We start from the raw sequence: 25,184 nt of genomic DNA, 5'->3' as shown, positions 1-25,184 counted from the left end.
GTGTTTGCCGAGAAGAGGAGACTGGCTGAAAAGGTGGCTCACAGCTACAGCAAGTTTGAAGTTGTTGTTGTCACTTCTAGGCCGCCACGGCATCAAACAAAAGTATCACTTTTTTCGCGCAAAGGTAATGTTTTTACCCTTTCATCGCACTTTCTCTGAGTTCCGTTTTTGACAGGTAAGTGGGCGATCATGCTATTTCGTTAAGCAGTACTACCATTTAGTACATACTTTTTCTGAGCTCCGGCCAACTGCGGTTTAACGAGGTTTCACTGTACAAAAATTTACTACTATAAAAACTGAAAACAATTTTTGCATGAATTGTAGAGAATGAAAATTTAAAAGAAGATTTATACAAATAAACTAGCGACAGCAAAAGAAGCAAGTTAAGAAGGAATTGACTTTATACAGTACTCAGTGTAGGTCAATTACGAGACTACAATTAGCTTGTTTCTGAAAACTTTTGGGTCACATGTATATTAACAATACTATCTAGGAGCACAACTGGAGTTCAGGCACTTAGCAAAGCGTTAGAAAACGTATATTCTTATATTGAGTATGGCGGACATTATGTAGAAGAATGCTGAAGCGTTCCTCATTCACTGAATATATGTTATTCTCTTTTAAAAATTATGGATTTCATCTTATTGACTGTCATAGAGGTACCCACCTGCTATCACGTCACATGTCCCTCAAATGAAAACTGAGGTCATGAATTTTATATCCACATGTGTCTGTGTGTTTTTTTTTTTCTTTTGCAGTTCAGGAGCGATCAATTTACCTGTTTGGTATGCTTGTTTTGCTTGTGTTGACAGATATTGTCCAGGTTGTTGGTAAAGAAAGCGGCCAAGTGGCAACGCCATCATTTCCTGCTCTCATCAATGATAGTAAAACTATATTGTGGTCTGTCTATGTTCCCAACTTTGAACCCAAGAAGATCTCAGTAGCCATACTGTTCAACGTATCCCATCTGCACAAATCCGCAAAAGCTCCAGGGTAAGAGGCTCTCACTTAGACTAACAGTAATGCAAAACTTTCGTTACAGTAGACTTCCGTTATTTCAACTCCAGTTATCGATCTGGACCGAAGGTCTAGGCCAGCACCCATTTATTCCTACGGGGCCAAACCTTTGTTATTTTTATCACAAAATTAGTCTTTGCCAGATAATTCGAACTTGACTGGTCATCACGCATGCGTTAACCCCCAATGTTGATGAACACAGTGGAGACTCCAATGGCGGCAGTGTCCATGTTGGCAGCGCTAATCATACAGTGAATATGCTGAGCATACATCATTTCCCATCGACAACGTCCACTATTTGCCTATCATTAGAAGATTTTAAAGAGAATGTAGTAGCTTGCAATGAATTATTACACTATGTAATCGATTCAAACACATTTTTTTTCCAAAAAATTTGTCCAAAAATTACTTGCATCTTGCAATCCAATACAACACAATAACCTCAACCACGTTTGCAACAGCCTACCATCAGACCCTGTCTAGCCAGCATCATCGCATTGCCATCACAAGAAGGCGACCATAGATGGCGAGAGAAAATCTTTTCGCATAGCATAACAATGACGACGTACTGCTTTCAGCCTCAGTTATGTAAGTGCATTCAAACGATAAACAGTTTTACATTTTAAGCTAACAGCAACAAGTTGCGTCATGGGTTTTCCGCATTGTGAATGATTGCATTTGTTGCAGGACAAATTAGCAAAGTAGTTAATCTATGTCTGGGCCACCATCCTGTTTGTGATAGTTGCAGAGTCGTTTGATGATTGCAGAATTTCAACCGCCCTATTGATCATACGGAGGACGACATGTAGCAGTTCTTCATAGACAATGACAAATTTCTTCCTTAAGGGTGCTGATGGTGGACATTAAGTAAATAAATTTCTATTCTGTAAAGGGAAAGTTCGCTGCTTTCATCTTTTTCTTGTTGCCACAATCGGAGGAACATTATGTTTATCTTGCTAAAAAAAAAGTTTGGGTATGGCTTTGATTTTTTTGTTCAGGAGCTCTAATGTCTTTTGAAGTTAGTTTTATACTTTGAACCCATAAAAAGTGTGTCTGCATTCAATTCAGGGACGTTTTAGAATAAAGGCAAATACTGGCATATGAATCAGCGGTATTTTTTCCCCCTCTTTAATTCTATCTGCTGGGTAATTAGACTAATTTTGTCAGTTCCATCAGGGTGAAAATAACTGAAGTTGACTGTAATTGTATCATAAAGTCTGATTACCACTTTAAATGTTCTGTGTCAGTTGATTAATAGTTGATCTTTATGTAATACGGGCCTAATGGAGAAAGGCACCATGACCATCCAATAGGTTCTTGAGATTATATTGAAAATGAAAGTCTTGTTCTTTATATTGATAGAAGTGAGCAGGATGTGAGCAGTTTAAGAACAAATTGTGCAGAAACCATTGACGATGATTGTCAATCTAAGCAAATAGCTCGAATGAATGAGCGAGAAGCCAAACGTTTTCTTTGCTGAGTCCGATCACTGACCAACTACAAAAATGACTGAAAGAGCCAAAGAAAGCTATTCACTTTAAAACTATATTATTACTTCAGCACAGACAGCCAGACATGATCACATGCTACAGCACTCTACATCCCCTTTCTGTTATCCCAAATTGGTATGCTTAAATTGACTCTTGTTAAGTACACCATATTCATTACAGTTAAACCATGGTATAATGAACTTCTCTATGCAGTTCAATGTCTATATAATGAAATCAGTTAAACTTTGATGCAATAAAGTTGTTGAAATTGGCAATATTATTCGTAATATTGAAATTACATTGTATTGAAATCTGACCTTTTATGCAAGCAAGTACAGTCACCGATGAAATTCTTTTGCAGGGTAGCAGTTGCCAAATTTTCCAAATTATTGGCCAGATGTGTATTTTCTACCATGCTACCTGTATTGTTTTTGTTCTTGTACCTGTATGTTGTTTTCTGTCAAACTAGTCGTATCCTAATATTGTATCCTCACCCTGTGGAAATCCCATTTCCATATTGCATATTTGTAAATAAAATATGTAAACGAAAAAGGCAAATTTAAATTTTAAAAAAATTCATTTTGTTGTATTTGACAGTCCGTGACGAAAGATGCGGCTTGATGCCATCACAACAATATTTTCACACTGGCGGTAGGAAGTGAAGCCAGCTACGCTTTCGCATCCACTCCATCCCCGCTGCTAATAATGTTGCCTCCAATGGGTTGACACTATCATGAAAAGCACAAGGAGTGGGGAGTGAATGCTTCGTCTGCCTCTTCCTTCTGTGCATCTTCGAAACCTTTGATTATGCAACCACAAGTGCTAAACGCATCGGAGAACAGTGCACATGGTGCCAGCCATGCCTTCTCAGGACACCCACTCTTCCCTAACAAAAATGCCAATAGAAATTTCTATTGTCCCAATAGAGCAGTTGTTTGGGTTCTATGGGTAGCTTATTGGAATTCTGTGGGTTTTGTTTTGGATTCTATCAATGCCAATAGGGTCCCATAGATGACATCTATTTGTCCCTTATGAGACCAATAAAGCTTGCATTGCCACCAATAGGAGACAGCTAATTGTTGCGTATAGCACCAATAGATTTGTATAAGCACCATTAGGGTCCAATAATTGACAGCTCTCGGTTACTTATAGGACCAATATGTCTGTATTGGCACTGATATGGTCCAATAAGTGACAGGCATAGGTTATAGTATTGGCCCCAGTCGGCTCTAATATAGTTGTCGCTTTTAGGATCAATAGGCTCGTATCGGTACCAGTACCACGAGCAGCAGTAATTATTTACTCATTTGTTTCGTGTTGGAAAAAGCATACGATAGAGTGGTGGTGGTTACAGAACTCGCACACTTGGAATGCAGCAGTTTTACGTACAATTGACTTGATTCAATGGTAGGCATCCCACTGTCATGCCAGCAGAAGTCATGTATGTGCATCTGCGTAGCTTGCGTTCCAATAGCATGATTCCTCTATGCCAAATAACCCTAACTGGTGCATGAGTGCGACAGGTTGGATGAGGCCACAGCTATGAAACAGTGTGCTCTTCATCGCTCTATGGCTTTGTCGCCATAACATGTAAAGTGCGATCAGCAAGCACGGGCAGTGGTGACATCGGCTGCTCAGTCTTTCGAAGCTTTGTCCCCCTGTGTTTTCATTGTAATGTTTGCTGAGGTTTGTGCAGTCAATTTGTAATTGTTGTCTGCAGTCCATAATCATACCAGAGCACCTTCTGGAACCAGTATGACGAATACAACGTGAAGTGTCAGTCTAGCCGAACTCGAACTAGAGCTGGCAGGGCCTACGACTAAAAACTGCAACTAATTTCCCCGTGAACCCCATGAAAGCACAAAATGCATGTCAACTGGCATTTGGTGTCGCCTCAAATTTGCTCACTGCCTCATCTGCCGTATTTACTCGAGTGTAGCGCACTTTTTTTTTTCCGTTAAAATGGGTTCAAAAATTTTTTGCCCATTAGAATCGAGTGTGACCATAAATCTGTGTTACCATATCACCATCGGCATTTCAAAATAGCCACCTCGTACGCGCTTCGAGCCTAGCTGCCGTTGCTCCCTCCTTGTGCTGTAGTAGGTGTTGTTAGGCAGTGCTTCCTTTGGCTTAGGTTAGTGCGCGGTCCGTCTTCCCAGTCTTCCCGTTTGCCGGCAACTGCTAAATACCTCTGTCTAAGGCCTCTGTCTTGAAATCGATCTGCGATGGAGACGAGTCTGCGCACCGCGCTGTATTCTCGTCACATAGTTCGTGTTGAAGCAAGAGGCCACACAAAGGTCGATTCTCTCGCTCCTGCTACCACACTTCCTCACTCCTGCGTTTCGATAGAGTTTCTGTGGTCATTAAGTGAGACGTGTTCACATTTGCTTGTGTGTGCATTACACCATGCTTGTTAATTTAGTAAGTGAATGTTTAAAAGTTTATACGGCCAATAAAACTACTATCCTTACTTTTTGTATAGCTGTCTACTAATTTGCTACCCTAATCGATGCTTTGCCTTTCGGGCAAAACTGCGATTTTTTTTTATTTTTAGCAACTTTAGTGCATTGGGAAGGTGGGGGGGGGGAAGTAAATTTTTTTTTTTTCCAAATGAGAGAAGGTTTTATTTCTGTATGAAAGAATGAGGTGTGTGGTGCTGTAAAGGACTTTTCTTTATTTAGGTATTAGGCATTACAATCATTAGGTATTTAGGCATTACAATCGAGGGCCTTTTTTTTGGGGGGGGGGGGGTCACCGAAAATGGGTGCACGTTACAATCAAGTAAATACGGTATTACTACAGAAGTTTGCCTGGAGTATCAATAGAGTACATAATGTGATACACGATATGTTGATGTGACTTGACGTGACTTACGAAAATAGATAGGTTGCTCGGACAGTGACACTTCCAAGTATGCTACAGATAGTTTGTGCGTTTCAAAGCAGCTCTGTGCTTTTTAGCCACAGAAGAAGTATCCCTGCCTCATGTGGCAGCAGGCCGACAGGGTTATATAAGCATGAGTATCTGTAAGGTACTAAACACAAGCCCCGCAGGGGCGTCTGCGTTAGCAGGCGTTTGGTGTGTTGCAACACCACATACCCGAGCACACGAGGGTTGGACTCTCCCTCGTGTAGCCGTGCGCAGCTTAGCCGTGTCTGGGGAAAGGGGGATCCTGGAGGTTGAGCCGATGCTGGGTGTTTGGACCTTTAAGGCCCCCCCCGGCAGAGGCAACACACCTCTTCGGCCTCTGCTTCACATAGACGGTACCCTCGGACTGACCCACCCGGGGGAAATCTGTAGTTGCCTTTTCCTGTCCCCCTCTCCACTCTTCGTCTTTCTCTCTCACTTTGAATCTTTCCTGTCTTCTACTCACTTCAGTTTACTTCTCATTTTCCAGGCAGCAAGGGTTAATCGTGTGTATCTACCCAGCCTTGGGTACATATATTAGGTTCTAGCGGCGTTGTATAGCTGACGTCTACAAATATGTTCCTAACCTCGTAGCGTCCCCTTGTTGGGCTCGGTGGTGGGTGGCTACCATCGCCGCTGAATATCCTTAGAATACATGGCAAATGCATTCCCCCCCCCCCCCCTTGCAGATCGTCCTAACAAAAGAGGGCGCACCGAAGCAATTTTCGATTTCACTTTGAAAACCAACGCTGAAACGTTCCCACGCTACCATGTGATTCACAGTGAAGGATCCCTGCCAATGAGAAAACTATCCCCATTCCTAATAGCTAAGTGACTAATAGAAAAAATTGGAAAACAATACAAAGCTTCAAAGATGTCAAGTGGGGACCTCCTCCTTGAACTCTAAACCAAAGATCAAGTTGAAAAGCTCGCTGATCTCGCCAGTGTCGGAGATATCAAAGTCACAATCTCAGCACACTGTTCGCTTAACACAAGCAGAGGCGTAATATCAGAAGAAGATTTCTTAAACCTGAGTGATGAAGAACTCCTGGAAGGTTTCCAAGAACAAAATGTAATCAAGGTTCAAAGAATAACTCTCCGAAGAAATGACTAACAAATCCCGACCAAACACGTTATACTTACCTTTGGTACCAGTATTGTACCTACTACACTTGATGCAGGCTATCTTAAGATCCACGTAAGACCGTATATCCCAAACCCGAGGCGGTGTTTCAAGTGCCAGAGATTCGGACATGCATCGCAATCATGCAGAGGTAAATCGACATGTGCAAAGTGTAGTGCCAATGACCATCAGTCGGAGAACTGCAATGCTGCTCCACACTGTACAAACTGCAAAGGAGATCATCCAGCATATTCAAGATCTTGCCCCTGCTGGAAGAAAGAGAAATGGATAATTGCACTCACAGTGAAAAAGAAGATTTCCTTTTATGAAGCAAGAAAGAAACTAGCACACTTACCTCAAACAACCTGCGCCATTGCGGTGCGGCAGGGGACAGCACCGCAGTGGTCTCGGGAGTCTACAGGGACCGCAGTCAGGGGCCCAGTAGTAACTCCATCCGTCCCCTTGGTGGCAGCAGCCAGTGCTGCTCCATCATCATCATCACAGACGGGCCTGCAGACCCCGGTTCCACAGGGCCCCAGGCTTAATCGACCTCCCAGGCCTGAGACGCACGTCTCAGCGCCTGGTTCTCGATCATCCAGCGCCTCGGAGAAGGTTATGGATGTCGACACCAAAACTCCGGCGTCATCGACGCCAAAACACCAGCGCTCTCTGGAGCGCACTAAGAAAGACAAGCTCACAATAACTACGCGAACAAAGGGACCGGTAACCTGAATGGTTACCGTTCTTCCAATAGTACATTCCCGCTAACAAATGTCACCTACAGTTACTTAGTTGCTTATATATGTAAATTACCATTCTCAATTCTGCCACTATGGCTTTTATCGTGCATTGGAATTGTAGAGGACTGATTCGCAATTTAGGTGACATAAAAGACATAACAAATAACTTTTCGCCAGTCGTATTTTGCCTACAGGAAACAAACTTAGGCCCTAAACACACTCAATTCCTTAAAGGCTTCACCATTGTCCGAAGGGACCGCGAATGTTCCAGCCGTTTGTCAGGTGGAGTGGCTATAGTCGTGCAGGGTGGCACTCCCACGCGAAATGTCCAATTAAATACATCTTTAGAGGCCGTAGCTGTCACCATTCTATCTTACAAAACCGTTACCATTTGCTCACTGTATATTCCACCCCACACACATTTTACTACTAAACACTTAGAAAATCTAACGGATCAGTTACCAGAACCATTTGTTTTAGTAGGGGATTTTAATGCTCGTTGTACTCTTTGGGGTAGTTTCAAAACTGACCAAAGAGGACAGTTGGTTGAAGATTTTATTTTATCCAATGACATCTGCCTCTTAAATTCAGGCGCCCCGACCTACTTTTCACCAACTTCCCGCACTTTTAGTTGTTTAGACTTAGTTTTTCGCTCGCCTTCACTTTTTACTGATCTTAAATGGGAAGCTCTCGACACATCATATGGTAGCGACCACTTACCCGCACTCATCAAACTCCTATCATCACCACAAACCCTATTGACTAGACCACGTCGATGGAAATTACAGCTCGCAGACTGGCCGGTCTTTATGGAGAACACGATACTAGAAGATGTCTTTTCGCCAGAGCTAAGTATTTACAAACTTAATAAAAAAATCACTGAGGTTATAATCTGTGCGGCAGAAAAGGCCATACCCCAGTCATCGGGTATTGTACACAAAAAAGCTAAACCCCTGGTGGACGAAGGAGTGCACCGACGCTAAAAAAGCACAAAATAAGGCCTGGGGAATCCTACGAAGGTACCCCACCTATAGCAACCTGTTAACCTTCAAACAAGCCAGAGCCAAAGCACGGTTCATTCGTAGACATGCTGAAAAATCATCATGGCAAAAATACGTCTCTTCAATTAATAGTACGGTAACGTCGAAACGAATGTGGGACCAGGTGAGGAAATTTAGAGGAGAGTACTCATCTTACACAATACCACTACTTACATGCCCAGGCACACATACAACACTACAGGACCAGGCCAACTCATTAGGTGAACACTTTTACAACATCTCCAGCTCGGCAAACTATTCAAATTCATTCTTAAAATATAAAGAGTCGGCGGAGAAACAGAGACTGCCCACCACTGGGGCTTCAGCTGAAATGTATACAGTCGACTCCCGATAATTCGAAGCCGCTTAATTGGAATTTTCGGTTAATTAGAAGTGAAGTGCTGGTCCCGTCAGTTTTGCATGTAATGCTATAGAAGAAATTGCTCGATAATTCGAAGTCCTCATCCAGTAATATTGTTTAATTGGAAGTTAATTTTCAGCCGGGATCCTCGAGGTGACCGTCATTCTTTGGTATAATGTGCAATTTTTCAAGTGTTGCAACAGTTCCGTGCTCCGCGTTGGTGTCATCGCCACCGCAGCCGCCCGCAACGCCATCCTTCTTGGAGCGGCGCGATTATTCATTGCTACGGCTGCCGTGGCCTCCGCGATAAACTCCAGCGGGAGGCGAAGCGGCTCCCGCCGGAGCTGATCGCGGAGGCCACGCGGGTGCCATAGGTGCACGCAGCGCTGCATACTTGCAGTGGCGAGATTGTGCGAGATTAGTCTTGCAGCGTGCGCAGCGTATGGCGAGGCGTGTGTTAGTCAAGTGCCTTTGTGCGGGAAGCTCGTAGGCTAGGTTGTTCCACGAGTGATTCGGAATTGACTGTACCTAGTCGCCCAGTTTATAGCCATGGCAAACCGTGGCTCTTATCGCACGTTCGACCTGGCAACGAAAGTCGAGGTTTTGAAGGAAGTTGAGAAGGGAGGTGCCGCCAAACAAGACATAGCGCGGAAGTACGGGATCAAGCCGAACACGCTGTCTAACTGCATCAAGAACAAGCGCACAATAATGGATGTATTTGAGAACGACAAGTTCAAGACTTCTCGGAAGCGAATGCGCACCGGCGCTTACCCAGAGTTGGAGAAGGCTCTGCTGGTTTGGATTAGGGAGGCCAGGAGCAACAAACTTCCTCTCAGCGGAGACATCGTTGCGATGAAAGCCCGAACGCTTGCAGCAATGTTGGGGATCGATGACTTCGTTTCGTCAGATGGATGGCTGACGCGCTTTAAAGATCGCCATGACCTGGTTTTCAAGAGCGTGTGTAGTGAAAAGGCATCCGTTAACCAGGAAACATGCGCCACGTGGAATGACGGAAAGCTGCGTGAATATTTCGCCGAATACAGACCGGAAGACATCTTCAATGCAGATGAGACTGCACTCTTCTATCGGCTTCTACCAGAGAAGACCCTGACATTCAAGGACGACGACTGTGCTGGGGGCAAAGGCAGCAAGGAGAGAGTGTCGGTTACTTGTGATCGGGAAAGCCGCGAAGCCGAGATGTTTTAAAGGCGTGAAGACGCTGCCTGTGGACTATGAGGCGAACAAAAAAGCGTGGATGACGGCCGAAATCTTCAAGAGCTGGATAAGCAAATTGGACCGCAAGTTTGCTGCTTCGAACCGCAAGGTGTTGTTCCTTGTCGATCACTGCAGTGCTCACGTGAATGTGCCAGCCTTGAGTGCAATACACCTCGCATTTTTGCCTGCAAACACAACGGCTGTTTTGCAGCCAATGGACATGGACCAAGGCATCATCAAGAATGTTAAAAGTCCTGTACAGGCGGCACCTCCTCGAGCGCATGATTTTGTGTATGGATAGCTCCACAAAGCACGAGGTGAGCCTGCTTAGTGCCATCCACATGTTGGCGCGAGCATGGGATCGTGTGAAGCAAGAAACAATCGCAAACTGCTTCAGGGCTTGCGGTTTTGTGGCAGCTTCTTCGGAGGATGCCTCTGAAATTTCAACGGAAAAAGCGTCAACAAGCGAGCTTGACGGCACTGATTTTGGTGATGCTCTCGGGGACGTCAATTTTGAAGATTACGTCGCCGTAGACAAGGCGGTCGAAACGTGCAGTGCGCTGACGGATAGCGAAATTGTAGAGATTATTCGGCCCCAGGAAGCGACCCAGGAAAGCAATGATGACGTTGAAGGCGAGCCGCAACCTAAGGCTGCCGATGTAGCTGCAGGGCTTGCTCTTGCGGAGCGCTTCTTTGCCGCTGAACGTAACGCGGAAGAAGCGTTCCGCCACATCTACAGCCTGCGGAACTTGCTTTTAGCAGCGCGATTCGGCAAGAAGAAGCAAAGCAAGATGACCGACTATTTTTCTTAGAGAAAATACTCGATTTCGCCACAAATAAAGTGCTGTTTTTTGTGTTTTGTGCTTAATTGGAAGTTCGTTTAATTCGAAGTTTTTTTCGGTCCCCGTGAACTTCGTATTAACGGGAGTCGACTGTAATAACCCCTTCACAATACATGAATTGAACAGAGTTCTCTCTGTCGGTAAAAAAACGGCAACAGGTCTTGACCGTGTCCACTACACAATGCTGGCACACTTACCTCAAGCATCAGTAGGGACACTTCTTAAATTTTTCAATATGATATGGGAGTCTGGGGTAATGCCCACAGATTGGGAAAATGCGATAGTAGTGCCTTTTCTAAAATCTGGTAAATCTGCAACATCCCCTAGTAGCTATAGGCCCATTGCATTAACAAGCTGTCTAGCTAAATCCTATGAGAGCATCATAAACACAAGACTCACATTTATCCTTGAAACAAGACGCCTAATAGATATGCACCAGTGCGGATACAAAAAGGGTTGCTCTACCATTGACCATCTCATGCGACTAGAACAGGAAATACGTGACACCTTCCTACACAAGCAATATTGTCTGACGGTTTTCTTCGATTTAGAAAAGGCCTATGATACGACGTGGCGATACGGAATCCTAAGAGACCTGGCTGACCTGGGAATTCACGGCAAAATGCTAAATTGTCTATGTGATTTCATGTCAAATAGAACATTTCAAGTACGTCTCGGCACAATACTTTCACGCACATTTACACAAGAAAATGGCGTTTCACAAGGTTGCATTCTGAGCACGACACTTTTCATAGTCAAAATGAACTCTATTAATAAAATTATCCCATCATCTGTTATGCACTCATTATATGTCGACGATTTGCAAGTGGCTTGACGCGCTTCAAATCTACCCGCCTGCGAAAGACAACTACAAATAACGATAAATAATCTGACACAATGGGCTGACAAAAATGGTTTCCTGTTTTCAACACACAAAACTGTTACAGTTCTCTTTTCCCAGAAGCGAGGTTTACACTGCACTCCAGTTCTCGCATTGTATGGTACAACGCTGCCAGTCTAAGAAGACTACAAATTTTTAGGTGTAACTTTTGACACAAAACTGAATTTCCTTGCCCACATTAACTCAACTAAGATAAAAGCAAATAAAGCACTAAATATCATTCAGGTTTTATCGCTCAAGCACTGGGGATCTGACCGAATATGTCTATTACGTATATACCGATCTCTTGTATGTAGCATTCTCGACTACGGTAGTGTAGTTTATGGTGCAGCTAGGCAGTCCTACGTTAAGCGACTTGATCCAGTTCACAATCTTGGCCTACGACTGGCGAGCGGCGCCTACAGAACATCGCCTGTCCAAAGTTTATATGTTGACTGCAATGAGCCGTCCTTACAGCAACGCAGAGCACTACTTACACTTTCCTATGTACTACGAATTCGATCATCACCACAACATATATGCTAGAGCATCGTAACAGTGCAAATCACGGATACACTACACAAACAAACCAAACATGATTCGGCCACTAATCTTACAACGCGAAGAATACTGTCAGAATTATGATGTTCCTCATGAGGCCCTGCAGGTTGCTGAAAGGCCACCAAGGTTGCCACCATGGTACAACTTTTCACAGCTATGTGACTGGACACTAACACATCTAAAGAAAAAAGACATTCCACAAGAACACATAATACAAGAGTTCCGAGCCATTCAAGAAAAATATAAAAATTACATGGAGTTTTACACTGACGGCTCCAAAACACAAGAATACGTAGGTGTCGGGATCGTAACAAAAATTGGCAAAATAGCATTCGGATAAATAATTTTTCTTCAGTGTTTACCGCCGAAGTTTTTTCATTATGGACGGCAGTAAGAAAAATTACCAGCGACAAGCAGATGAATGCTATCATTATACCGATTCGTTAAGCGCACTCAGATCTCTAAACCTTAAATCCGCGTCTGAACCCATCATTGGTGATATCCTAAACATGTTGGCCTATAATGAATACGGAAGAACCTTACGATTCTGCTGGGTCCCCAGCCATGTTGGGATACCAGGGAATGAAGCAGCAGATAGATGCGCGTTCATGGCAGCGCATAAAGGTATAACACAAGCAACACTTCCATACAAAGACAGTATTCGAGCGATTCATAAAGGCCCTGACATCAAAGTGCAACTAGAATGGGACTCATGCATAAATAACAAGTTACACACAATAAAACCCCTGCTTAGAGAATGGAAGTCGTGCAGTCACCAGGAACGCTTCTATGAGGTGATCCTATGTAGACTTCGAATCGGGCATACACACCTGACACACAATTTTCTACTTCAAAACGAAAACCCACCAACTTGGGAGAAGTGCCATGAACCACTCACCATAATGCACATTATTATGACATGTCGAAATATTGAAACACAGAGACAAAGGCTTTTACAGAATCTCTACAACTTACACATACCTTTACACCCCGCATCAATACTCGGAGATGAACCGTTAGTGCCCTTCACTGACTTGTTCAGCTTTTTAGAAGAAACTGGTTTTTTACACAGACTCTAAAGTATCGCAGCTTGCACTGCTTTTAGATTTGAATTCTTAATATCTTGTGGCTGGCGCAGCTTAGCCCTAGTCGCTTTTGCGCCATTAAACCCGAAATAACTAACTATCTAAACACAAGACCTTCTTGCCATCATGTACTGTATAAAGTCCAGGTACAGCAAGATCCTATCATGCCCCGCACACCATATGCTGTTGATGCAAGGGAACGCATACAAGGGGGAGCCTAGAAGGATAATGGCTTGATGCATGCATGTTGAGCGTGCAGTAACGTGATCAAGTGCATGGGGGCAAAGGCTACAAGCCAAGCTGGCAGTTCATTTAACGTATGCTGTCTACCCACGTGTTTAGAGCTGGAAGTAGTGTACTGTCAAGTTTCAGAGACACATTGAATCGAGAAGCAAACGGAAGCGTTTGCTCCCCTCTACCTGCACTCTACATCATGCCAGCATTGTGCCATTAAGTGTTCATGGTCACTAAGGGACATTTGTTCACATTTGCCTGTGCCATCATGGTTGGTGATTTATTTAGTAGTCAAATGTTTACTGCAATTGATACGGCTGATAAAACTGTGAACCTTCGTGTAGTTGTCTAATACTATGCTATCGCTACCAATACTTTCCCTTTCAGGCTAAAGCATGACTTTTTTTACTTATGCAGTTAAGCCTCGCTATAACAAACTTCAATATAACGAAATTCTCTGTTTAACGGTCTAAATTTTCATAACCTCTTGTCCGTAGAACACCATATAATTAGAACCTCAATATAATGAAGTGTATTTGTATGCGATTTCAATATAATTAAATTTCACTTCCGCAGCAAAGGAATGCCGAGAAAATAGATGAGAAGTTTCGTGGATACAGATGGTCAAAGGAATGAATTACAAGCGGTTGCTTGCAAACGCACCTCTCAAATCACGCACAGTGCAACAAGAGCAACTGCTGAAGCGGAGCCGCATCATATTCCGTATAAAGTCCTAGTGCGATAAGGTCCTAATACGCCCCGCACACTTTATGCTTTAAATACATGTGTAAGTGTGTGAGAATGAGAAGGAAACATGGTGGCTTCATGAGTACTGCCCAAGGAGGTTAAAGATAAACTGCTGGAGCGAAAGCCACCACCGGCCATCTTGCGGAGGGCAAAAAGCAGCATGCCAAGAGCTTCGCAGCTGCTGTTCACCGACTTTTCCAGTGGCTTTTAATTGCTTAACGGATTTTCAAGTTCTTACGCAATACTGTGGGCTATAAGGCGAGCCATATTGGAGGTCTCCGGATCACAGATATCCAAACACTTAGACATTTTTTCATTTTATCGGCATCAATATGCAGCTGCCGCAAAGTAGAAAAAATTGCCGCAATAATTAGTGTTTATTCAGCTTCTTTAATGCAGTGTAGAAATTGATCAATCGTGAAAGCTGTCAGAAAAAAGCAATAAGATAAAGCATGAGAAATAGCAGTACATGCAACAAACATAAGTATTGATTATTATCTTCATTATCGTCATGGGTTTCTGCTGCTTTAGCATCCCTATTGCCTGGAGGGTCTCGGAACTTTGGTGGCAGCCATTTCCCTTTAGCCTGAAATACTATTTTCCTTTATTCTAGAGCAAGGTAATCTGCAACCTTATTTAAACAAGAAGGATAATGCTAACATGTCAACTGCTTATACCTCAACTTTCCTAAAAACACCCGAGCGCGCTAGCACATTTAGGGATTGGCACAGCACTGTGGCGACTGGCATGCTCTTGCCCCCTGCAAGATGGCGAGGCAGCAGCTTCACTTGGCGGGCGCTCCCTCCGCTCCAGCTGTTTTTCTTAAACCTCATTGGTGCCACCTCCCCGCACGAGCAAAGGAAAAGAGGGGGATGGGAGCAAGCACAAGGTAATACGATCAAGTGCGCGCGAGGGACGGGGCAGGGTAAGTTGGCACGCGTCTAGACCATGGCTTTGCATGGCTGTAATTGCAGCTGAGTGCATACACAGTCGTGCACCCTGCTTTAGAGGTAATCTGCCAAGTGTGCAAAGAGTGGGCGTGCCCAGACGGCGTGGTATCATGTAAGCTGTCTTCCTACACATTTAGTATTTAATGTTGCATAATCTCGAGTTTTGGTGACCCATTGGAGTGAGAGGAAGACGAAGCATTCGCTCCCCGCTGCTGACGCTTTTCATGATAGTGTTGTCCTAGTGCGGGCAATGCTATCAGCCACGGTGGCAGAGTACATGTGAAAGCGTGGCTGGCTTCGCTTAATTCTTACTGCCTATGTGGAGATATCGTTGACATGGAATGAAGCTGTATGATTTGTTGCTGACTCCCAGATTCATTAGAATGAATTTTCTCATTCAAAATTGCTTTTTTTCAATTGCCAGATAATTAAGAAAATTCTATGGCGCCTTTCCATGTAAGAAAAATAGATTGGCCACTGTACTTATTTGCATAAAAGGTAGAATTTCAACGCAACAAAACTTCGATATAACGAAGCAAACTGCCGATTTTACCTAGTTCGTTATACCGAGGTTTAACTGTATAACCAATACTAGGAAAAAAATTCACAATGACTACCAAATCTTGAACACAGTGCTGGATTTTGCTCGATTTTTCGGATATGATGTGCAATTTCGCAAATGTACACAAACATGGTGGCCATGAACAGGTTTCCGGCCGTCACTTTGCTTTCATGGGATTTAAAGTGGAGCTTTCTTTGAGGTGTCTGACATATTTTGATGCTGCATTGGTTGAAAGATGTGAAGAGCAATTCGCGGGTAGTGTCGTCCCACTGCAAGAGACTTTGTCAGCTGTGGTGGTGGAGTAGAGGTAAAAGCTTTGCTTCTTACCACTGATGGGAAGACCTTGTCATCACGGCATGATACCGTATCTTTGATCGCCAACTCTCATATTCAACAAAATGAAATTTTTTTCTCATTGAAGGCTGTTACCCCCAGGGGCCCTCCACCCCAATTGCCCTATGATTTGGAAAATTTTACATCCCCTCCCTTCTAAGAAAAATATGTTAGCGACTGTACTCATTTGCATTTCTTTAAAATGCAAATTTCAATTTAACAATATTTTGATATAACAAAATGGTAAAATTTCAATTTTGCGAACATCTTTATATTGAAGTTTAAGTGTATAATTTATGTGTTTTTGTGTTATCTGTCGATAGTACATGCTTTCAAAATTGTGTTCGTTCACCCTTAATACTTAAACAAGTATTATGCTAAAATTTGAGCCGTAGTGAGTATCTAATAGTATAATATTAAATATAATATTAGAAAATATTGAATATTTTCACAAGCTTAATAATTAGGCAACTAATGGACTAAAATATGCAATTAAAAATTTTAACTGGGCAACATATGTTCTGCATCTTATTTTTAAATGCATTTTTGTTAATGAATTTTGAGGCTTTTTAATGTCCGAGAATGTGGCTGATATCTCAAAGACATCCCTCAAATGTATCACTTGCCCTGTTTTTTGGGAGGCACTTTTGAACACCTCGGTAATACACACTGTATATTCTTCTTCAAAATATTATCCAGACATATGAGCCAATCTTATCTAAAGGCTATTTGTGTGGCCCTGGAGAATTCAGCAGTGGAACATTGTTAAATTTTGACTGATCATGTTCGATTTTGTTAGGTTACCTTTGTCACTCTGGCATTAATTTTTTTTTTTCGAACTTTCATGTTTCCTGTAAAGGTGGTTTCATATTATTGTGCCTTAAATTTATTGTTTTATCAAGTGCCATCTTCTGTATTCAAAGCCATTGCAACCTTGCTTTAGTGCAGCACCACTGTGTGCAAAAATTTATGCAACTCCCTGGTTTGTGCTAGACCTAACATAATCGAGTTTTAAGGTAGAAATTTGTAACTGTTTGCAGATGTGTTCTTCTGAAAAGCACTGTATAATAAATGTTCTTCCTCCCTCCCACCTTCTCTCTATCACTAATGAAGGACTCTGACTGTGTATGATGGGAGCAGTGTTAGGAGCCCTGTTCTGGGGAATGTGACAGGAGAAAACCTGCTGAGCCGTACTGATACAATCCTGGTGAAGTTTGTCACTGTGGCTGGAAATGAATCTGGTGCTGCTTTGCAGCTCAATTTCACCACTTACAGTAAGTTATGTGTTCTTTTCATTTTATTTTTATTTGAATCTATACAAATAGCTGAATCTCGTTATAACAAAGTTGCATCAGCCAGAAAAATAACTTCATTATATCTAATATTCGTTATAAGCATACATGTGGGTATCCGGGGGGAAAATTTGATCAGGTCTATGCAAAAGAAATGCAAACGGGGTGCCTCTGATGGACCAGCAAAAGGTCTCCTGTGGATTTTGATGATCAGACAACATCTGGCCATGCCAATACTAGGCACAAGAACAACAACAAATTTCATACATGTGCACTCCACCACCGTAAATATGCGACCATGAAATCAGTGTTATAGCACTGGATTGGCATATTGGTTTGCCAACTGCAGTTCAACCAAGTCAAGCTGCTGGCCAAAACATGCCCATCATTGGCAGACTTTTCGTTTGAGGAGGCTACTGCATACTAGTGGTGGGAATGCTGCGTCAATCTGCCGCCGACTGGAATATATTGCTCCGTACTGCTCCAAAACTGTCTTTCACCTAAACTGTGCCACTACTGTGCCATGAGTAGTTTCAGCGTTGTGATAATTGGGAAGCTTCCACGCAATACAAAAAACCGTGGCACCATTACATTCATTAGCTGCATTCGTTCAGGGTGCTACAGCCAGCGTGACTGGCTCTCTGACAGGTGACAAAATCGAATTGATTCCTATTTTTATGTGCCAACCATGAGGTGTGTATGAGGCCACAAATGGTCTTTGCAATGGCATGATCAATGCAGTAGTTTTACACATCGAGGGCTGATGCGCGATGGTACTTTATAGCAAAAGGTGGTCATTATCCACCATACTTATTCATGTTGCTTGCAGCTTTATTAGTTGCTCTGTATTACTTCCTTTCTTCAAGAGAATTTGAGGTCGTTGAATTTGGCATTCGGCATTATAACCACATGCATGGTAATCGGGTACTAGACTGCAGTTCATGCTCTTTGTCAACTATGTCTTTGGTAATATATGTGCCTATGGTAACAAAGCTTGTGGTAAATGTGAAACTCACTAATGTGAAATTTGAGCGCAGCTTTATACGTGTTTTCATTTTTCATTGAGGCAAAGAATTTGAGACCAAAATCACCGTTCCAACTGGCAGTGGGCCAGTGCCATCAGCGCCTTCGCAAAGGGAGGGGCAGTATGGGAGCGCTGGCATGATGAGCGGCATCGGAGCCAGCTGTGGAAGACAACGAAGGCGAAAGCGATATATTGAGGCAAATAATTCCAGACCGAAGTCACCGCACCTACTGGCAGTGGGTCAGTGCTGTCAGCACCTTCACTAAGGGAGGGGCAGTATGGCAACGCTATCGTTATGAGCGGCATCAGAGCCAGCTGTGGAAGAAGACGATGACAAAGGCACGAGCAGTGGCATGAGTGCGAGGGGCAGTATTGGAACACTGGCATGATGAGCGGCATCGGAGCCAGCTGTGGAAGACAACGAAGGCGCAAGCGATATATTGAGGCAAATAATTCCAGACCAAAGTCACCGCACCTACTCGCAGTGGGTCAGTGCCGTCAGCACCTTCACTGAGGGAGGGGCAGTATGGCAACGCTAGCGTTATGAGCAGCATCAGAGCCAGCTGTGGAAGAAGACGATGACAAAGGCACGAGCAGTGGCATGAGTGCAAGGGGTACTATTGGAACTCTGGCATGATGAGTGGCATCGGAGCCAGCTGTGGAAAAAGACGTTGACGAACGCGTGAGCAGTGGCATAAGCGCACTTGCGCGGTTACACTGATGTTCAGCCCAGGAACTGGTGCCTAAAAGCTGTTCTCTAAAAGCTAAGTGTGAACAAGCAAGTAGTCTAACCGTTTACGCCTTTCCTGCAAGTGCATATCAGTCGCAGAATAAAGAACATTAGGTGCTCACACCGCCCTGATAGGGTTCATAAAACGGAATCAAATTGTGTGGAATATCAAACCTATGAAGTGGTCCTTCCTTAGAAGGATAATTGAAAAAAAAAAAAACTAATTTCAACTGCACAAGTAAATTACTTATATAAATAACAAAAGAGCTCCTCTTACCTTAAAAACAGGCTTTGTAAGCCAGAAGAGATGCAAAAACAAAAGACAACTGGCGACCACATCTTGGATTTCCCAGCCCAGCTTGCTGTGACGTCATAGATTATGATGGTGGTTGCTTGGGCCTATGTAACTGTTCTTCAGTGGAGTTGTGCTACATGCCATCCTATAGAAGAGCAGAAGACTACTTAGCAAATTTCGTCCACATCGGCCCAAGTACTTTGAAATCTGTGGCGTCAAGCAATCGCTAGTATTGCGACGCAGCATTTATTGAAAACTATGACCTTCATTTGCTGTTCTAATAATCTCCTCAATTCCACGAAATTGAAGAGTGCTTTTCTTTATAGTGCCCCTTTAATGTTCCTTGCAGGGTTTTGCACAGCACCACCAGTAGCATGTCGTTAATTTATGCAAAGCCCCTCCCGTCATAGCTTGCTGCGGTGAATCTCTTATTTTGAACCTAGTTTTATTGTGATAGCAATTATATGGACACTCCAGACACATTTTCACCACCGCCATCGCCATGATGTTCCGTATAAAGTTCAAGGTCTATCACACTGTTGCCACGCAATGTATGCTGTTTGCATGATTGAAAGCCTGTGAGGATGAGCCGACATTCGTGGCACAATCTCCCGCGTACTCAAAGGAGGGAAGTGGGGAGGAAGCGCGCCATCTTCCATCGCACGCATGGAACCAGAGGAAGGGGAGGCAGGGGGCACTTTGTACTTCGGCAGCAACGCGTGGTCGCGCGGGCTTTATCTTGAAAGCAACCTACTTTGGGGGCAGCGTCTTGGTGGGCTGATGGCTCGTACCTTTGCGTGTGCTCTGTTCTCGCCGTTCAATTTGCATTGAAGCGATAGACAGCACAAAGTTCATTTCTCTCGCTGCTGCTGCTGCTGCACTTCTTCACACCATCATTTTGACAGCGAGTGTCTGCAATCATCGAGTGTGATTTGTGCATGTTTGCCTGTGTGCACTAACACTATGCTTGTTAATTTGGTTAGTAAGCGAGTGCTTACAAGTTTACACAGCTAATAAAACTAGAAGGAATACCAGACCTAGAACCAGACCTAGGACCAGGATGGCAAGAAGAGATTATTCAAAGATGGACTGGATACCATACATATATACGCCAAAACAATAAGGTTAGAATGTTTCGTGCAGAAATCAGAATATATTGTCATTAGTGAAGACGTTAGCAAGCGAGCTGAAGAATATAAAGACTTAATAAAATTTCGAGTGAGAGACGCAGCTTTACTCCACAAGGATACCATAAGAATCCTCAGTTTCTTTCTGCAGGACAATGGTAAAGCAACAACATGGGTGCAGAAATTGACCGTGTAACTTGAACAGATCCTTGCAATGATGTGTAGAATAACTAGACAAAAGAGAGAAATGTAAGAACCTGAGGTACTTAAGGTTACAGAAGCCCTGATCTTTTCCAGGATAATGTACTATCTACTATACATTGAGATAACCAATGCACAATGAAAAAAGAAATAGATATCATACTTAGAAAGTGTGCTAGACTTCGGAATTTCTAAGTTTGCACCCGACCACATAATTGAAGCAACTGGGCTCTAACTCACTAGAAGACAGAGAATAAACATCCACAATGAGGCGCAAATACAAAGGCAATCATCTCATCAGGGTCGACGAATACTGAACAGACTGGGATATGAAACCGCTAACTTACCCCCCACCCCTCCTCAATTATGCTGAAATTACCACCATGGGAGGATTTGCCAAGGATAAAAGTAGATGCCATTCCAAAAAATATGCTCCCACAAAAATATCGAAAATGGCAGTAAAAAAGAACAAGTATAAGGCAACAGACACATGATAAAAACATACCATACAGATGCCAGTCATAAGGCTGAAAGCAGCAAAGCAGCAGTTGTGGGCCGTGGCTCGGCGCTTGTGAAATGTTACTTGAGAGAGTCCCAACGCCACAAGATGCCGAATTGCAAGTGATTATGCTTGGAATAACGGAAATTATACATACGTTTTACATTATTACAATCCAAACAGACCATCAAGGCACTTGCAGAGACATGCAAAATGGTGACTTGCCTTTACACATATGCACAAAGCTCCACATGTACGTGCGTGCTCACCTTTTTCTACAGATATGTATACAATGGGTTCCAGGCTGTCAAGGATTGTGAGGAAATTAAAGAGCATATCAGGTCTCCTGTACAGAAAATCCGGGACTGCCTATCCTGTGGCCTGTTGAAGACACAACCGCAGAGAAGAGCAGAAGTACAGCACAACGAAAGCTGCATATTTTGAAGTCTCGCAGGGAAGCATCAATCTCATCACACCATCCTACACGCATTCGAGACAGGACGCCTCAGTCATACGAAAAGCACAAACACACATTACTCACACCCCACTATACGCATTATATTAACAGGGACCCAGGCTTCCCCACTTGCAAACATTGCGGGGCCTACCATCAAATAAGCAAACCTTGTGGGAGTGCCCTGCCAACTCCATCTTCAGAAAGGCAATACTTTCTAAACTACCACACAACCAGTGTCCCAACAGCTGGAAGGAGTGGACCGCTCCCCTGCGAAAGTTTGAAAAGCTATGATGGCCGCTTCTGGTGCAGCACATCATGAACTTGCTGGGCCAGGAGGTACGAGCCTACTAGGAGGCTCGGACTAAGGTTTTAGTTCCTTTGGTACTAATAAATGTTATTTCTCTCTCTTTCTTGCAAAAAGTGTTCTCCTTTGTTTTTTCTTGTTCACGTTTCATTTGTCTGTGTACAAATTCCTACACAGATGCACTGTAGAGAGCCTGTTGATTCACACCTAGCAAAAAAAAAGTTTTCACTCTTCAGTTTGTATATTTGCATGCTTGTTGCTGTCACATGTAATAGTCGGTAGTTAAAATGACCACGAATTATTAGAACTGTACTTCTAGTAATTGCACATTTGTTCTTAGGGTGTAATGTGTCAGACACATGCAACAACAGCAAGATCTGTATCCATGAAGATTGGCGTTGCAATGGCATTAATGACTGTGGTGATAACACTGATGAGGTGGGCTGTGGTTATCATCCAACGCCTGCACCATCACCCACCACTCCAAGCCCACCAGGTCCAACCCCATCCAAAGGTGGAGGTATGCATAGCGTCTTTTTTTTCTTTTTCTACTATTTTTAAGGTAATAATCATTGTGGTAGCAACAATGGCTGCAATTGTACAAATGGCTTCTGAGACATAGTTTTGTCAGCCAACTGCAGCAGGGTACTGCTTTGGCAACCATGTGAGCAATTTGGGCCTTTGTTTTTGCCAGCACAAATATTTCTAATATAATTTAACATATCTAGATTTAAAATTAATCATGAAAATAACTTTGAAGCAGTGCTTACATCTCTATGTACAATTGAATGAGGAGCTGCTTGAGCCACATGTAGAGCAGGGTGCACATCTTTGACAAATGCTTTACTAAAATCCTTTTTAGCAAATTGACTAGTTCTGTCCAGCTCTCGTGCAAACTGCACAATAGGAAACCATGGCTGCGATGGCACAAACGGCTTGCTTTCTAAGCGTATTGTTTGGCTACTACATCACAAAGTAGGCCGTCCACAAAATTTGCCAGGATGGGAGGCACAGCATTGCCAATGCGCAACTCCAGAAGTTTGCGTCGACCAATTCAGGCTCCGATTGGGGACGTTACAATAACAGCAGAATGTTTCTGAAGCTTTAAAAAATAAAAATGTTATACTAAAACTTTCTTTTGCTCTTGCAACATACTATAATCTGCACAGCAAAAGTTATACATGCAACTTAAAATTTAATAGCTTCATTCTTTTTCTTTGACCGCTAGATGGTATCACATGCAGACAGCATTGTTTGTCATCTGCTACTACACGTTCACATCTATTGGCATGGGAGAATTGATGCTTTAAGTTTTAGTCAAGCATGATAAAAAATATGCACTGCAGTGCCCCCCAAAGATTCCTTAACTCTTTCGTTACCATTAGAAATGTGCTCACTTTCAGTGCATTTATGTTTTAACATTTTATTTCAAGTTGTAGTCTCGACATACACCGTAATAAGTAAACTGATAGCCTGATCACTGGTCTCCTGAATATATGTAAAGCAGTAATAATTGCTCAAGCAGTCTCTTGAGGACTCTTACGTAAAACTTCAAAGAAACATCTGAAGGGACACGAATGAAAGTAATTAGTTGCTATTTTTTAGTATAAGTACTGAAAGTAATAATAAATCTGAAATATGCACCTGGCTTCTAGTTCCCAGTTTTTGCAAGTCAAATCACACAAAAAGAAATATGAATATTTGTTCACCTCAGTACTAGCGATATGATATGCTGGGCAGGAAAGCAGTAGCTTTGCAAATCTGAAAACGGATAAATTCCTATTGTACAGACTGCATTTGTTTTTCACTCATTGCAGCAGGCACCTGGTTCACTTTTTTTTCTACGTTCTTTAGGCTCGCAAAGCAATGGTTGTCAGGTCAAGGAGCATGCAAAAGCCTCCTCATACTTGATTATTGCATTTGATCAGATTTTCTGTGTAAGCAAGGTGGTCTAGTGTGTGTCCTTAACTGGTGCTGGAGCCTCCACGTGCTCTGCTCAGTTCCTGTACAGTGCTGTACAGTAATGTGGAGTGTTTCGGTATTTTTACGCTAATGAATAAGGGCACTAGCACAGGTGGTGTTCAAGATGTAAATGATTAGACAGGTAACTGAGCTTCGGTCGAAGGTCAGTCTGAATTGATTGCTTGCTCTTGTGCGAGTTAAAATGCCACATCACAGAAAGGATTGCTCATATTAATTCTAATTTGTACGTTCACTGTCTAAACACTGGTGGGTAAAAGTAAAGCCCCTCCATCCAAGTGCCACCGCCGCTTTCTTAAGTAGCGGCAACCTTTTGTTGTGCACCGGTTCCGGCGTTTCCGCTTCCTGGATTTGCGCTGCGGGAATTTCCGCTTTGACTGCTGTGACGATGGTGAGACGCCCGCGCGTGCTTAGCAGAGCTGTGGCAGTCACCATAAGAAGAATGCAAAGGGGACAAGCTGTTGTATTCTGCTGAAGTAGTTGTTCGTGGTCGCTGTTTTCCAAATGCACGAAGAACGGCTGTGGTCTCCAAGCCCCCAGGCAACACATTCCACTGTACGTTGTCGCTCGTGGCACAACCCGTCGCAGGTTGACGCGAAGCAGCGAACACGAGCAGATCGCTGGTTACAATAGGCGGTGGTTCTTGGATGGAATCGTATTCACAGTTTCAACTGCAGCTGGTGCAATTAAAGCCTCTCCATCGATGCGAAAGTAAACAACGCTAAAAAAAAAATAGCGTCACTTCCACTCGGGACAGGAAGCTGCAGCTACGTAAGTTCCGCTTGACGCCGGAAGCTAAGGGGGTGAGTGGGAGAGGATCGTAGAGGAGGAGGGCAGGTTGGCGGTTCTTAACCTGGTCGGCGGAAACGTGTATGGAGGGGCTTTAGGTAAAAGCAACCCATGGTGTGAAAAATAGTCTTGATATGAGTTGAACACTATTATCAAAATAATATGCAGTCATGAGCATCAACTTTTGTTTCAGACTTCGTTAAAGCACTGCTGCTGTCATTTAAAACTGACATTGCCGGGTAAACCAAAGCGCAAACATTGCATAGTTTTATTGAGGAAGTGCTTGAACAATGAAGGCTAGCTTCAGTGATACCTCCAGTCGAAGTTAATTTTTCATACTCCCCAACCTACCAAAAATGGTCAAATCTGACAATAAGTTAAAACTTAAAACATCATTTC

General features: G+C 43.2%; 1 protein-coding gene across 1 annotated transcript in view; it reads left to right on the top strand.

The window, feature by feature from the left end:
* LOC142589817 (uncharacterized) overlaps positions 1-25,184 on the top strand; it is a 228,045-nt gene that overhangs the window by 201,994 nt on the left and 867 nt on the right. The window contains exons 16-18 of the mRNA XM_075701397.1: positions 813-993; positions 17,201-17,361; positions 22,357-22,536. Of these exons, the coding sequence (XP_075557512.1) occupies positions 813-993; positions 17,201-17,361; positions 22,357-22,536 (522 nt within the window). The remainder of the gene's footprint in view (positions 1-812; positions 994-17,200; positions 17,362-22,356; positions 22,537-25,184) is intronic.

The sequence above is a fragment of the Dermacentor variabilis genome, chromosome 1 (assembly GCF_050947875.1).
Source record: "Dermacentor variabilis isolate Ectoservices chromosome 1, ASM5094787v1, whole genome shotgun sequence".
NCBI lineage: Eukaryota > Metazoa > Arthropoda > Arachnida > Ixodida > Ixodidae > Dermacentor > Dermacentor variabilis.
Note: the sequence above shows the minus strand (reverse complement) of the source record. Positions and strands in the feature narration are given on the sequence as shown.